We start from the raw sequence: 13,930 nt of genomic DNA on the forward strand, positions 1-13,930 counted from the left end.
GGTCTGCCAAGTCCTTGCTCCCCATAATCAATTCACCTGTTTCTGTCTGCAGGGGACCTACATTTGTCTTTAACAGTCTTTTCCTTTTTACATATCTATAAAAGCTTTTACAGTCCGTTTTTATGTTCCCCGCCAGTTTTCTCTCATAATCTTTTTTCCCCTTCCTAATTAAGCCCTTTGTCCTCCTCTGCTGAACTCTGAATTTCTCCCAGTCCTCAGGTGAGCCACTTTCTCTAGCTAATTTGTAACCTGTGTCTCTGCAAATACTCCATATTTTCAAATTAACAGGATTTTCAAACTGACCAAATCAGATTGGCCAAATTAGCTTACTGCACTAGTTATAGAGCCTTGAGAATCAGAACTGTGCATGTTTGTTAATAACCAGTTGCTATTTAACAGTGCAATAATTAATTCAATAACACCTGAACTCAACTTCTTGGTTCATTAATACAAGGTCACAACTCTGAATCCATGAAACTGCAGGCTGTTTCATACTAATTCATCATAAAAGATTACAAATCTAAGTATTAATCTGTTTCTCTGTTAAAAAAATAAGTTATATACATAGTTCTGCTTGAAAGCTATGCATGATGCTTAAACATCTTTCAATAAAGATCTTAGTTGTTTGAGTCAGCAATACTCTGTGATGCATTGTTCCATTAACTCCCTTTTATAGCTCTCAACCTGTTGCCAAGGTTCATTATTATGAGTAACACCCAACTCATTCAAAATATAACAAGCTGCCAAATAAATAACTGAGCAATCTCAGAGAATGCATATTTTTGAAAGTAGTGCATTAGAGACCCTCTTTAGCCTGTTATAAAGCAAGCCATTGCAACAAGTGTTACTGAAACTTGTAATGAAAATAGTTTAAGGTTACAGATGGCTTTCTAATACGGACGGAGACTTCTACTGATCGAAAATAAGGCAGAACTGTTTTATAGTTCTCAAAGACCCCAAGAGAGAATTTATCTTTTAAATTCAGTAAAGTTGGAACTCTTGTGAATAATACTGGAAAGTGCTGCGAGATCAGAACTGGCAAACTGAAAATCTAGATGTGTATTTCCACATTCACGGCAGTTTTCCTGTCTTATATCTTATAGTTTGACCCTTGTTTTTGTCTTTCTTTCTTTCTTTCTTCCTTGTTTTCTACATTTGCTTATATCTCCAAACAGCTGAGGATCTGTGCTTAGCAAGCCTTCACCGCCCTGTTTTAGTTGTCAGCACCTCTAGTTGCATCAGTCTTTCTTGGTCTCTGCCCAATCAAACTAAAACCCTTGTTCTCTCCTCACCTCACCCTTCTGTTCAACTCAGAACAGATTTGGTTTCTAATTTTTCCTGTTATGATGAAATGTCTTCAACCTAAACTCTGTCTTTATCCACACAGATACTGCCTGACATGCTAAGTATTTCCAACGGTTTCTGCTTTTATTTCAGATCTTTACTATCCACAGTTTTTACGTTTGCTTTTATGATTCCAAGTATGTATATTTGTAATCACTTGCATTCAGCATAGTTTCTGTTGAATTCCTAATGCATATCTTTGCAATCTCAAGACAACTGCCTCAATGTTTCATGCATTCTCTTATCCACACACCTGAGGTCACAGAAAACTCAGTTCATGTCCTAACTTGCACTGTCCCTCCACCCTTTGTCCCTATGCTCTCTGACCTGTAGCTGCCCTGTAGTTCCAGTAGCCCTTGTTATATAAAGCATTGATTTTAAAATTCTAGTATTTGTTACTAAGATTCTCTGTGGCCTTCCATTCCCCCTCCTTAATAATGTCCTACCAGAGACTATCTTGTATTTCTTTACAAAATTCAATGTGTCTATTTGACCCATCGAGTCTGTTTAGCTCTCAAATAATTCCCATTCATTCCGTCAGGTCAGTCATCATCCATGGAAAGAGAACTAGTTAAATTTCCAGGTCCAATACTCTTTATCAGAACCGGGAGGGATAGACCAAAGCCATGCCTGTCCCTTTTTGGGATATGTGGAGCAGTATTTACTTCAATCCTACTTGGGCTCACTCCCTCAATCCTATTTCTGGTGCATCAAGAACTGAATGCTTTCTGCATTACACAAAATTCAAATATTTCATAACTTTTTTCTGACAATTACTTAGCCTACTGAAGCTATTAACCATACTCCATTCCTCTCCACCTTTTGTAGGGACTCCATTCCATTCTCCATCTCTGTCGTATTTGCGCCAATGATGGGATGTGTTGTACAGGTGCCACTGAAATGGTTGGTAACCTTCCTTCTTCCTGAATGCGTTCACTGTTGATTGGTGAACACATTCATGAGGAACAGATCTCTTGACCAGGTCCCATCTATTTCCCACTGTTCTCACTTTTTCTGCTCCTGAACAGAGCAGGAATTTTACAGCTACCAGCCTCTGCAGTCAAAGGACCAACTTTCATAATTTCCAGTGGCTCGAAAAGGGTTTCCACTATCACAGAAATGTTACCCTCCCTTCCATTTTCAGCATTTTGAGGGGATAGATTCACAGAGACATACAGAGTAGAATCCAGGCCCTGCCTTTGGTCAGCCATTCCCCATCTTACGGCACTTTTACATGCAACCACAGGAGGTGCAACTGTCTTTTCACCATTGAAGCACTCAAGCTGACTTCCCAGTGAAGTAGTGATTTACTTGTACTCTGACTTGTCTACCTTACGGCACTTGGCATAAACATTGGGGTCTCATCAACACTGGAGGAACCTAACAGATTGAGTGATCACTTTGCAGAGCACCTGTATTCAGTCTGCAGGAGTGACCCTGAGTTTCCTGCTGCCTTGATTCCTTATCCCACTCTGATTTCCACACTAATCTGTCTGTGGCTTTTCCTACTGTTACAACTAGAATCAAACTACGTATGAGGAGTAACAATCCATCTTCCATCTGGGCATACTGCTCAGATGTCATCATCATTTTTCTACAAGTGTAGTCTACTCTGCAGAGCATGTGAGAGCCTTGCTATGAGCAATGCAGCATGCAGTCAAAGAAGTATTTCCTGCTCCTAATTGCTATTTGAATTGCTACATTGTCATTCAGTTTCATCTTCAAAGTTTAAAGTAAATTTATTGCTAAAGTACTTCATTTTCTTGCAGGAATTTAAGGGAAAAAACTCTTACAATAGAATTTTATGAAAATTCCACTCAGAACCATTGCCTTCCTTCTTCTTAACCCTTACCCACCATTGCAGCTATTGAAAACAACCTTGTTTTCTCTCTTCTAATGAAGGTTCTTGAGCAAACTATCCACAACAGTGGATTCTGGTTAATTGGGCCATCGGTTAATTGGGTAACTGCTTATTTGGAGTAAGTCCTAAATTTTATTTATTTATTTATTGAGCTACAGAGCAGGTTAGGCCCTTCTGGCCTCTCAAGTGCGCCCGCCCAGCGATCTCCTCATTTAAACCTAGCCTACATTAACCTACCAACTGGTATGTCTAAAGGCTTTGGAAGGGCACCGGAGTACCCAGAAGAAACCAGTGTGGTCACGGGGAGAACATACAAACTCCTTACAGCAGCAGCGGGCCAAAAGACCGAAAACTAATCGAGAAAATAGCAGGGATTCCCTTCACATATTTCAGACACTGTGCTGCTTCATTGGGACAGGAGACTGTTGACGAATAGTTCCTAACTAGTGTCAAACTCATGGACTTGTGTGGCAAATAGTCACTACTGTTGTGGAGACTATAGAAAGGGTGCAGAGGAGATTTACAAGGATGTTGCCTGGATTGGGGAGCACGCCTTGTGAGAATAGGTTGAGTGAACTTGGTCTTTTCTCCTTGGAGCGGCGGAGGATGAGAGGTGACCTGATAGATGTGTATAAGATGATGAGAGGCATTGATCGTGTGGATTGTCAGAGGCTTTTTCCCAGAGTTGAAGTGGCTAACATGAAAGGGCACAGTTTTAAGGTGCTTGGAAGTAGGTACAGAGGAGATGTCAGGGTTAAGTTTTTTTACGCAGAGAGTGCTGAGTGCGTGGAATGGGCTGCTAGCGACGGTGGTAGAGGCAGATACAATAGGGTCTTTTAAGAGACTCCTGGAGAGGTGCATGGAGCTTAGAAAAAGCTAAGGGCTATGGGTAACCCTAGGTAATTTCTAAAGTAAGTACACGTTTGGCACAGCATAGTGGGCCGAAGGGCCTGTATTGTGCTGTAGGTTTTCTATGTTTCTATGCTTTTCCAGAGATTGGTAAGTATTTGGAACACACTGGTAGATGGAACAACTAAAGTGATTTATTATTTTCTGTGTCAGAAGTTTAAACAGTTCCTTACCTTTGAAGGTACCCAGATCGGCTAGTTTTCACGGCTGTATCTACCAGACCTTCCCTGCCAGCCATACAGTGAAAGAAAAACTCCTGAAGGATGAAAGAATAATATTTAGAAATGAAGAGTTTGATGACTTCCTAAAGCTTGCACTAAGTCAGGGGTTCCCAACCTGGGGTCCACAGACCCCATGGCATAGAAATATTTGTGAACCCCTGCACTAAGATATCACACTGAACTCAAAGAGGCAGAGACATTTTATCAGAAACCAATCACAGACACTCTGCCAACATATGATATATTCTTCTGTGAAGAAAACCAAAAATGTTGGAAATACCAAAGATCAAGGATGGCTTTTCTGTGAAAGATTATTGACCTGAAACATCAGAGATTTTACCCTCACACTCCTGATCTTCTGGTGTTTCTACCAATTTGTTGTCAGATCTTATTAAATGGTGAAAGAAGCTTGAGGGACCAAATGATCTATGCTTACTCCTAAATCAAGGTCACTTTTTTCATATTTCTAGCATCTGCGAGATTTTGCTTTGATCTCGCAAAATATTTTTTTCTTATAGCCTTTCTTAAATTTTGTTTGTCCAGTGAGTTATCCGATCATTATCCAACTGCTATTTGTAGCAAACAAACAAACAAACAAATAAATAAATAAATAAAGGGTTTGAACAGCATCTGTGGGGGTGAAAAGAACTGTCAATGTTTTGGGTTGAGACCCTACACATGGACTGAGAGTGGTGGGGGATGTTAGTTGGTATAAAATGGAGAGGTGAAAGGATGAGGCAGGGTTAGGAAGACAAAGGAGGGGCAAGAAATCAAGGGTCGAAGGAGCCAGTTTGGAGGGAGAGCAGAATGGATGGAGCTGGGAGACAGGGGCAGGCAAGGGAAAGCAAATGGACTGATGAAGCCAGGTAGGTGTTAAGTTTTGTAGCTGCAAAACATTTCACTAATTCAAAGGAAAACAAAGGAGCAGAGTGTTGCGAGTTTTATGTTTGTTCTTTACTTTAAGTGAGAGGCGCATGTATCATGTGGTAGCATGATAACCTATGTAATTCACACACACACACACACACACATATATATACATACATACATACACACACACACACATACCAATCAAGAATCTACCACCTTCTGCCTTAAATATAGATGAAGACTTGGCCTCCATAGCTGACTGTCGCAAAGAAATTTCCCCTCATCTCCGTTCTAAAAGGACGCCCCTCTAATCTGAGGCTGTGTCCTCTGACCTTAGATTCTCACAGCTGGGACCTCACACCAGCAGTTTGTCATGCTCAAAATAGTTGTAATTGGAACTGGTTTATTACGCGTACAGTGAAAAGCCTGTCTTGTGTACTGTTCATACAGATCACACAGTGCTCTGAGACAGTACAAGGTAAAGCAATTTAACAGAATGCAGAAGGAAGCATAACAGGTACAGAGAGGGTGGGTGCAGGTAGACAGTTTTCTTTGTTGCAGCAGCAACCACACAACAAAAAATATTGTTTTGCTGCAAAATATTTCAATTTCCCAAAGGTCACAAATGTAATTCTCTCAATACAATTGTAGGAATAACAACTTATTTCTTTTCTAAAGTGTGAACAACTGCAAGTTTAAAAGCAAATAAAACAGGTTTGAGACACAATCGAATACAGGGAAGTGACCTGGACATTCCAGAGGGTCAAACCATTCACAACTCGCCTATGCTAAATATTGCAAAGACGAGAAAAGCTGTCAGACCATGAGATGGATGAAGTTGGATTTTAGTCAGTGAAGACGACTGCTGCAAAATGAAAACCAAATTGGTTCAATTGGCTTCTTCGTATAGTACTTCGCCAATTTACCAAAGCCAGAGTGCGAATCAGGCAGCCTTAGCCATCAACCAGCAAATATAAAAAAAAATGCTTCCACTTTTCACAACCTTGGCATACAGAAACTCAAAGCACATGAAAACCAGCATCATGCTCTTGAAATGAAGTCAATGCCATAACATAAGAAATATAGCAACAAATTCACACTTAGCAAGACAGAGCAAAACTAACTGCAGATGTGATTTTGTTGGCTGAGATGCAAGTACTGCCCTGGATATTACATGCATCTCCTATTCTCTCTGAAATAACACCAAGAGATCTTTTCCATCCATTGAGCTATTTGGTTCTTGAGTAGTAAGGGTGTCAAAGGTTACGGGGAGAAGGCAGGAGAATGGGGTGGAGGGGTAAAATAAATCAGTTGTGATCAAATGATGGAGCAAACTCAATGGGTCAAATGTTCCGATGACTTATGGTCATAAAGCATCCAACTCAAGGTAGCTCTGACATTTCAGTTCTGCTTCAACGATACTGTGATGCGTCAGCCCAAATTTTGACTTCCAAGTCTCTGCAGATGGGCTGAAATCACTGATAATGCAATCACTCAGCCACCACTGACAACAGCTAACTTTGGGAAAATGAATGTACCCCAATTGCAAAATAATATTGAATCTGTGAACTTAATTGGGCTTTTATTGGAACTGATCATCAGAAAAAGATTGTGTCAAAGTGAAAACAGATCCTCTACAAAGTGATCTAAATTAATTACAAATATAAAACACAAAATAATTGATTGCACAAGTATTCAGCCCTCTTTAATATGACACACCAAATCATCACGGTGCAGCCTATTGGTTTTAGAAGTCACATTATTAGTTAAATGGAGAACTGTGTGCCGTCAAGATATTTCAATTGCCTGTAGTAAAAATACACCTGTATCTGGAAGAGTCAACTGCTGGTGAGTCAGTATCCTGGCAAAAACTACACCCTAAAGAGAAAAGAATACTCCAAGCAACTCTGTGAACAGGTTATTGAAAAGTACAAGTCAGGAGATGGATACAAAAAAATTTCCAAGTCACTGAACATCCCTTGGAGTACAGTTAAGTCAATCATCAAGAAATGAAAAGAATATGGCACAGCTGTATATCTGCCTAAAGGCATGCTAGGAGCCACATTCATGTCCCCATCTACATCAACGGAGCTGTAGTGGAGCATGTATCAAGCTTCAAATTCCTTGGTGTCCACATTTCCAATGATCTCACCTGGTCCCTGAACTACTCCATCCTGATCAAAAAGGCACAACAGCGCCTTTATTTCCTGCGGAGCATCGAGAAAGCTCACCTCTGTCCCAGGATACTAACGGACTTTTACCACTGTACCATTGAGAGCATACTCACCAACTGCATCTCAATGTGGTATGGCAATTGTCCCATATCGGACTGCAAGGCACTCCAGTGGGTGGTGAAAACTGCCCAGCAGATTATCGGCACCCAATTGCCCACCATTGAGAACATCTACCATAAACGCTGCCTGGGCAGGGCAAAAAGCATTATCAAGGATGTATCCTGCCCTAAACATGGACTTTTTACTCTCCTCCCATCCAGTAGGCGCTACAGGAGCCTCCACTCCTGCACCAGCAGGCACAGGAAGAGCCTCTTCCCTGAGGCTGTGACCCTGCTGAACCTCACATCACAGCGCTAAGCAGTATTGCACCCGTATTGTACTGTTTCAGTACTTTTATATTTGTATGCTGCAGCCCTGACTTTTTATTCGCAGTTATTTTGTAAATAATACTATTCTTTTGCACTTCTGGTCAGATGCTAATTGCATTTCATTGGCTTTGTATCTCTACTCGGCACAATGACAATAAAGTTGAATCTAACTCACTAATCTAACTAAAGCAGGCTGTCTTCAAAAACTGAGTGACCATGTAAGAAGGGAACTAGCGAGGGAGGCCACTAGGAGACCTATGATAACTCAGAGGTTACAAGCTTCAGTGGCTGAGATGGGAGAGACTATGCGTACAACCACCATTGCCTGGGTACTTCACTAGTTACAGCTTTATGGGAGAGTGGCAAAGAGAAAACCACTGTTGAAAAAAACTCACATGAAATCTCAGCTAGAGTTTGCCACAATGCACGTGAGAGACATTGACGTCAGCTAGAAAAGGTTCTATGGTCTGATGAAACCAAAATTGAGCTTTTTGGTCATTATACTAAACGCTATGTTTTGCATAAGCAAGACATAGCATGGGAGAAGATCTGTTTTCCAGCAAGACAATGACTCCAAGCATAACACCAAAGCTACAGAGGAATGGCTTAAGAACAACAAAGTTAATGTCCTGGGGTAACCAAGTCAGAGTCCTGACCTCAATCCAATTGAGAATTTGTGGCTGGATTTGAAAAGGGCTGTTCATTCATGATCCCCACACAAGCTGACAAAGCTTGAGCAGTTTTGTAAAGAAGAATGGAGAAAAATTGCAGTGTTCAGATGTGCAAAGCTGATAGAGACCCATCCAGACAGATTCAAGGCTATAATTGCTGCCAAATGTACATCTACTTATGAAGGGGGTGAATACTTATGCAATCAATTATTGTGTTTAATAATTGTAATAAATTTAGGCTAGTTTGTAGAAATTTGTTTTCACGTTGACATGAAAGAATCTCTTCTGTTGATCAGTGTCAAAAGAGCCAATTTAAATCCACTGATTGTAAAATAATAAAACATGAAAACTTCTGGGGGGTGGGGGGTGAATAATTTTTATAGGCACTGTATCTCCAAGTGCACACGAGTACCAAACCATTAGAATCTGAGTATAGAGAAAGGCTGAATAGATTAGGGTGTTATTTCCTGAAACATGGGAGAATGAGGAAAGATTTCATAGTGGCATACAAAATTATAGGGGGTATAGATAGTGTAAATGCAAGTAGATTTTCCCCACTGAGGTTGGGTGAGACTAGAGCTAGAAGTCATAGGTTAAGGGTGAAAGGTGAAAAAATTAAGGAGAATCTGAGGGGAAGCTTCGTTACTCAGAGATGGTGCAAGTGTGGAACAAGCTGCTAGCAGAACAAAGCTCGATTTCAATATTTAAGAAATTTGGATGAATACATTGATGGGAGGGGTATGGAAGGCCTCAGGTGCAGGTCGATGGACTAGGCAGAACAACAGTTCAGCATGGACTAGTTGAGTTGAAGGGCCTGTTTCTGTGTGGTACTACGCCAAGGCTATAATAAGGGATGATACTGCTGTACAATTGTCTTTAATTAGGCAACAACAGTAATGGCACTCCATGGCCTCTGTAATATTAGAAGTGGCATAAAAGGTAGGAAGAACCACAATAATGTTTTTTTTTACCGGAGGGCTGATACCAGTGAGAAAGCGGCCAGTGACAAAACCACCGGAACGTGGAGTGAAGTCGTAAGGTTGGAAACAGGGCAATGATTTCCCAGAAGGCATTAATGGCGGCCGCCGACCTTCCAGCTCAATCTGTCCAAGAAGACACGAGATCTGGAAGTGGGAAAAAGATAGTCAGAACTGGTCATCTTACAGAACACATTTTAGAACTATCCACAGTATTTCTTTAAAGGGTTATGAGGCAAAATTACTATCATGAGAACCCAGAGAACATGTGAGGAGGTATCTTGCAGGGTTTTAACCTGGCTCAGAACGACAAGCTTATTTTCTATAATCTATTGCCATTAAAGTCAAGTCAAGTTTACTGTCATTTAACTATATATATGCATGTAACATATATCACCATATAATATATAGCAACAAAATATTTCTCTGAACCAGGGAGTAAAGCACAGTAGTACACATTACACACAATAACTTATGAAGGCAAGGATAAAATCTACAGACAAATCATGCATAAATAACAAATTAAAGATATGAATTAAATATTGTAAGGTACAGAAAAGATTAACCAGTGACACTCTGAATGTGATGCAGCTGGGAGTTCAGAAGCCTACTGGCCTGGGGGAAGAAAATGTTTCCCACCCTAACCGTCCTTGTTTTTATGCATCAGGGTCTCCTGCCTGAAGGTGTAACGTCAATTTGGAAGATGGATGGATGGGTGGGATCCTTAATAATACTAAGGGTCCTGTGCTTGCAGCACTCCTGATAGATAGATGGTAGGGAGACCCTCATGATCCTCTCAGCTACACTCACAGTCCTTTGTAGGAACTTCCAGTCTGATACACGGCTGCTCCCACACCAGATGGAGATACAATTTGTGAATGGTGCTCCTGTAAAATGCAGTTACGACACGGGAGAGGGAGGGAGCCTTGCTTGCCTCAATCTTCTCAGGAAGTGGAGGCGCTGCTGTGCCTTCCTGTTCAGGGAGGTGATATTGAGGGACCAGGTGAGCTCATCCGCGACGTGAACTCCCAGCAGCTTGGTGCACTTAACTCTCTCTGTGGAGGAGCCATGTATTTGCAGAGGGAGATGGTTAGTCTGCACTTTCCTGAAGTTAACAATGATTTGTGAAAGTGCTTTGCAGCTCGAAGAATTAGCAGGGCCTAAGCGTACTAATCTTTCGTTGATAGTTGCATGAAGAAACATGATCAAAATCTTTCTTGTGAACCATTCCCGTTGCAATGTTAAGGTTAAAAATGAGCTTGAGGAGAGAGGCTGGCTCCTCTATCCTGCTGCAGTACTCAGTAATAAATCAGGGCAGAGCATAGACGTCCTGGACCAAGGGCATGTGATGGGATTGCATGTTACATTATGGATTACAATGCACACCCCAGCCATCCCATTTATTCAAATAGAGCCAAGTTGAAGATATGCATCCTTTTAACTTTATGTCTCTTAATTATTTTCTAGTACTCTAAGCACCAGTGAAAAATTTATTAGGCATTTCTGGGGGGTGGGAGGCAAAACCTCAGGAGCCACTGCCAGAGCCTAGTCGGTCAGGGCACTGAGTACAGGAGTTGGGACATCAAGCCACAACTGAATGGTTGTTGGTGAGACTGCAGTGGCAGTATTGTTTTGTTCTCATCTCCTTGCTGTAGGAGGGATGTCATAAGCTGGAAAGAGTGCAGAAATAAAACTCAAGTCGCCAGGATGTGAGGGCTTGAGTTTTAGAAAAGGCTGGATAGGCTGGCTTTTTAAATCACCTGCAGCATAAAGGCTGAAGGGGCATTTATAATCATAAAGAGCATAGGTAAGGTGAACAGTCATAGTCTTTTTCCTAAGATAGAGGAGTCTAAAATTACAGGAGATGGAATTAAAGAGATAAGGGAAAGAATTAAAAAGAGACCAGAGTTAAACTTTCCCCTATAGAGAGGATGGTGGGTATATGGAACAAACTGGCAGAGGAAATTTGCAGGCACAGGTACAATTATAACAATTTTTTTTTTTTAATTTTATTTTTATTTGGATAAGGAGTTCACAATTATCATGTACTTTTTTCACACATATAACCTTTTCCATTTTTTTATATGTATAAAACTACAATTATTTATACATTCTTAAGTACACGTTGAGATGATATAAAAGCAAAATAAACATTTAAATAGATAATTATGTACTGTGGTAAATCTAACCTATTAGGCTAAGTAATGAAATTAGTTGTTAAGAAAAATGGTAATAATAGTTTCCATACAACCCTTCTGGACCATTTCCACTGGTCCAAAATGTTGCATACAAGCCTATATACCAACCATTGTAGGTGTTTATATCCCAATTTGTTCGTGCTTGTTCCTGCCCGCAGACATAATTATCCAATCCCTATGTACTTAATTTTTTCATACAATTATAACAATTTTAAAAAAAGACAGTTACATGGATAGCAAAGGTTGAGAGGTACTACAGATGGGTCAAACGCAGGTCAATGAGACTAGGTTGGTAGACATATTGGTCAACTCGGATGAGTTCGGCCACTGGGCCTGTTTCCAAGCTGTTTGACTCAAACTCTAGTTCATATACGAGTGGAGGAATCTGAAGAGGGCTCATAGGAACAAGGGAAGAATTAAATGCAATTCGTGTACATAAGTGCCTGAAGGTCAGGGCAGAGTTAGTGGACTGAAGATTTTCATGCTTTATGAACCTTTGACTCCTTTATGATTTCCATTGAAATGGTAATCCTTAAGCATTTTCTAAAACAGTTAAAGATGTACACACATAGACATGGTATGAAACTGCCCAGCTACACTGAGAAAATAAATAATACCTGCATAGTATTAACAGCTGAGCCCTTTGCACCAGACTGCACCATCAGCTGCAGGTTATTTTCTGGAAACTGTCTATGAAGACCCAGGGGCATACAGACCTGTCAGTCAAAAGAAAACACACAAAAGATAACAACAAAGGTGGAAAGACAATTTAATATCAATCCAAATGATGTTTCTTGCTCTCCCCACCCCCCCCCCACTGCCCCACTGTGCTGTTCATGTAAAATGAAGAGTAAAGAGAGTAAACGAGGCAACACAGGCAGAACAGTTACGAAGAATCATCTGGTCTCCTTCCGATCTCATCGATGCTAATAAATAAATTGAAGATGAAATCAAACTATTTAATTTATATTTAATGCGCTGATATCATTTCCATTGTCATTTTGTTGCATCAATAATATCGAAAATCAACTTTTAGCTTTAAAATTCTAGCCAGTTTAAAGCTAATTATGTGGAATCAATTAAATATTTAAACAGTCATGGATGCACTCACTTTGTACACTTATCAGGACTGACAGTCCCACATTCGAGTCTGATCTGTCATTCAATAAAAATATCACCAATCTTGTACTTTTAAATCCATTATCCAGATATCCCTTATTTTTCAAAAATCCTTCAATCTCAGTTCTGAAGTTTACTCAACAACCAAACACGCTTCAGAAGTACAGAATCCCAAAGATTAACATTCCATAGATTTTTATCCCCCATTTTTGCTCTGAATGGCAAACTCCTTATCCTGAGGCCATGGCCCCGAGTTCAAGACTCCATAGCAAGGAAATGTCTCTCAACATTATCCAGTCAATCCCATCAGAATCTTAATGGCTGCACTGAGGACTTCCCACTCTTTTCATCTTTAACGAATACTGATTATTCCTATTCTCTCCCCAAATATTATAATAACCATTGCAAAAAATCAACTTGGTTACACAACAGAAAATATTCTGAGATTTACAGCCAAAAACACCACACAATTCTTCAATTATCTTACCAAAGTCCTTAGATTTGGACTGAACTCCCTCGTAATAAAGGTAAATATTTGCCTTCCTAATTGCTTGTATTAGCTGCACATTTACTTTCATCCTTTACAGCACAGCAACCCAGGTTCAATTCTAGCCACTGTCTATAAGGAGCTTGTACGTTTTCCTTGTGACCATCTGGGTTTCCTCTGGGTGCTCTGGTTTCCTCCACAGTCCAAAGATGTACTGGTTGGTAGGTTAAATGGTCATTGTAAGTGGTCCCATGATTAGGCTAGGGCTAAATTGGTGGTTGCTGGGGAGCACAGCTCAAAGGACCGAACAGGCTTATTCCACGCTATATCTCAATAAATAAAATAGCAAGCCACTATCCTCTTTAGCTCTCCATTTACACATTTCTTACAATTCAAGAAGTTCTTTATTTCTCCTCACATTTTAATAATTTAACTGTATCTCCATCTTCCTGTCCAATTACATCCTCAAAGTTTTAAATTTGCCAAACAGATTTCATTTTCAGAAAACCATGCCAATGCTGCTGAATCATTTTAATATTTAATAACAAGATACACAAGGGAATGGTGGGAAACGAAAATTGTGCAGGTTCTCAACTTTATTGCTAAAACAGCCTAAGGGAGCAAAAATTAAAATTTGCTCCCAAGCAATCAATGATTAGTTATCTCAGTCT

At 40.2% G+C, this 13,930-nt stretch overlaps 1 protein-coding gene across 1 annotated transcript in view; it reads right to left on the reverse strand.

The window, feature by feature from the left end:
• polr1a (RNA polymerase I subunit A) overlaps positions 1-13,930 on the reverse strand; it is a 185,396-nt gene that overhangs the window by 89,915 nt on the left and 81,551 nt on the right. The window contains exons 19-21 of the mRNA XM_063047054.1: positions 12,271-12,369; positions 9,450-9,602; positions 4,288-4,370 (exon numbers count right to left, since the gene is read on the reverse strand). Of these exons, the coding sequence (XP_062903124.1) occupies positions 4,288-4,370; positions 9,450-9,602; positions 12,271-12,369 (335 nt within the window). The remainder of the gene's footprint in view (positions 1-4,287; positions 4,371-9,449; positions 9,603-12,270; positions 12,370-13,930) is intronic.

The sequence above is a fragment of the Mobula hypostoma genome, chromosome 4 (assembly GCF_963921235.1).
Source record: "Mobula hypostoma chromosome 4, sMobHyp1.1, whole genome shotgun sequence".
Taxonomy (NCBI): domain Eukaryota; kingdom Metazoa; phylum Chordata; class Chondrichthyes; order Myliobatiformes; family Myliobatidae; genus Mobula; species Mobula hypostoma.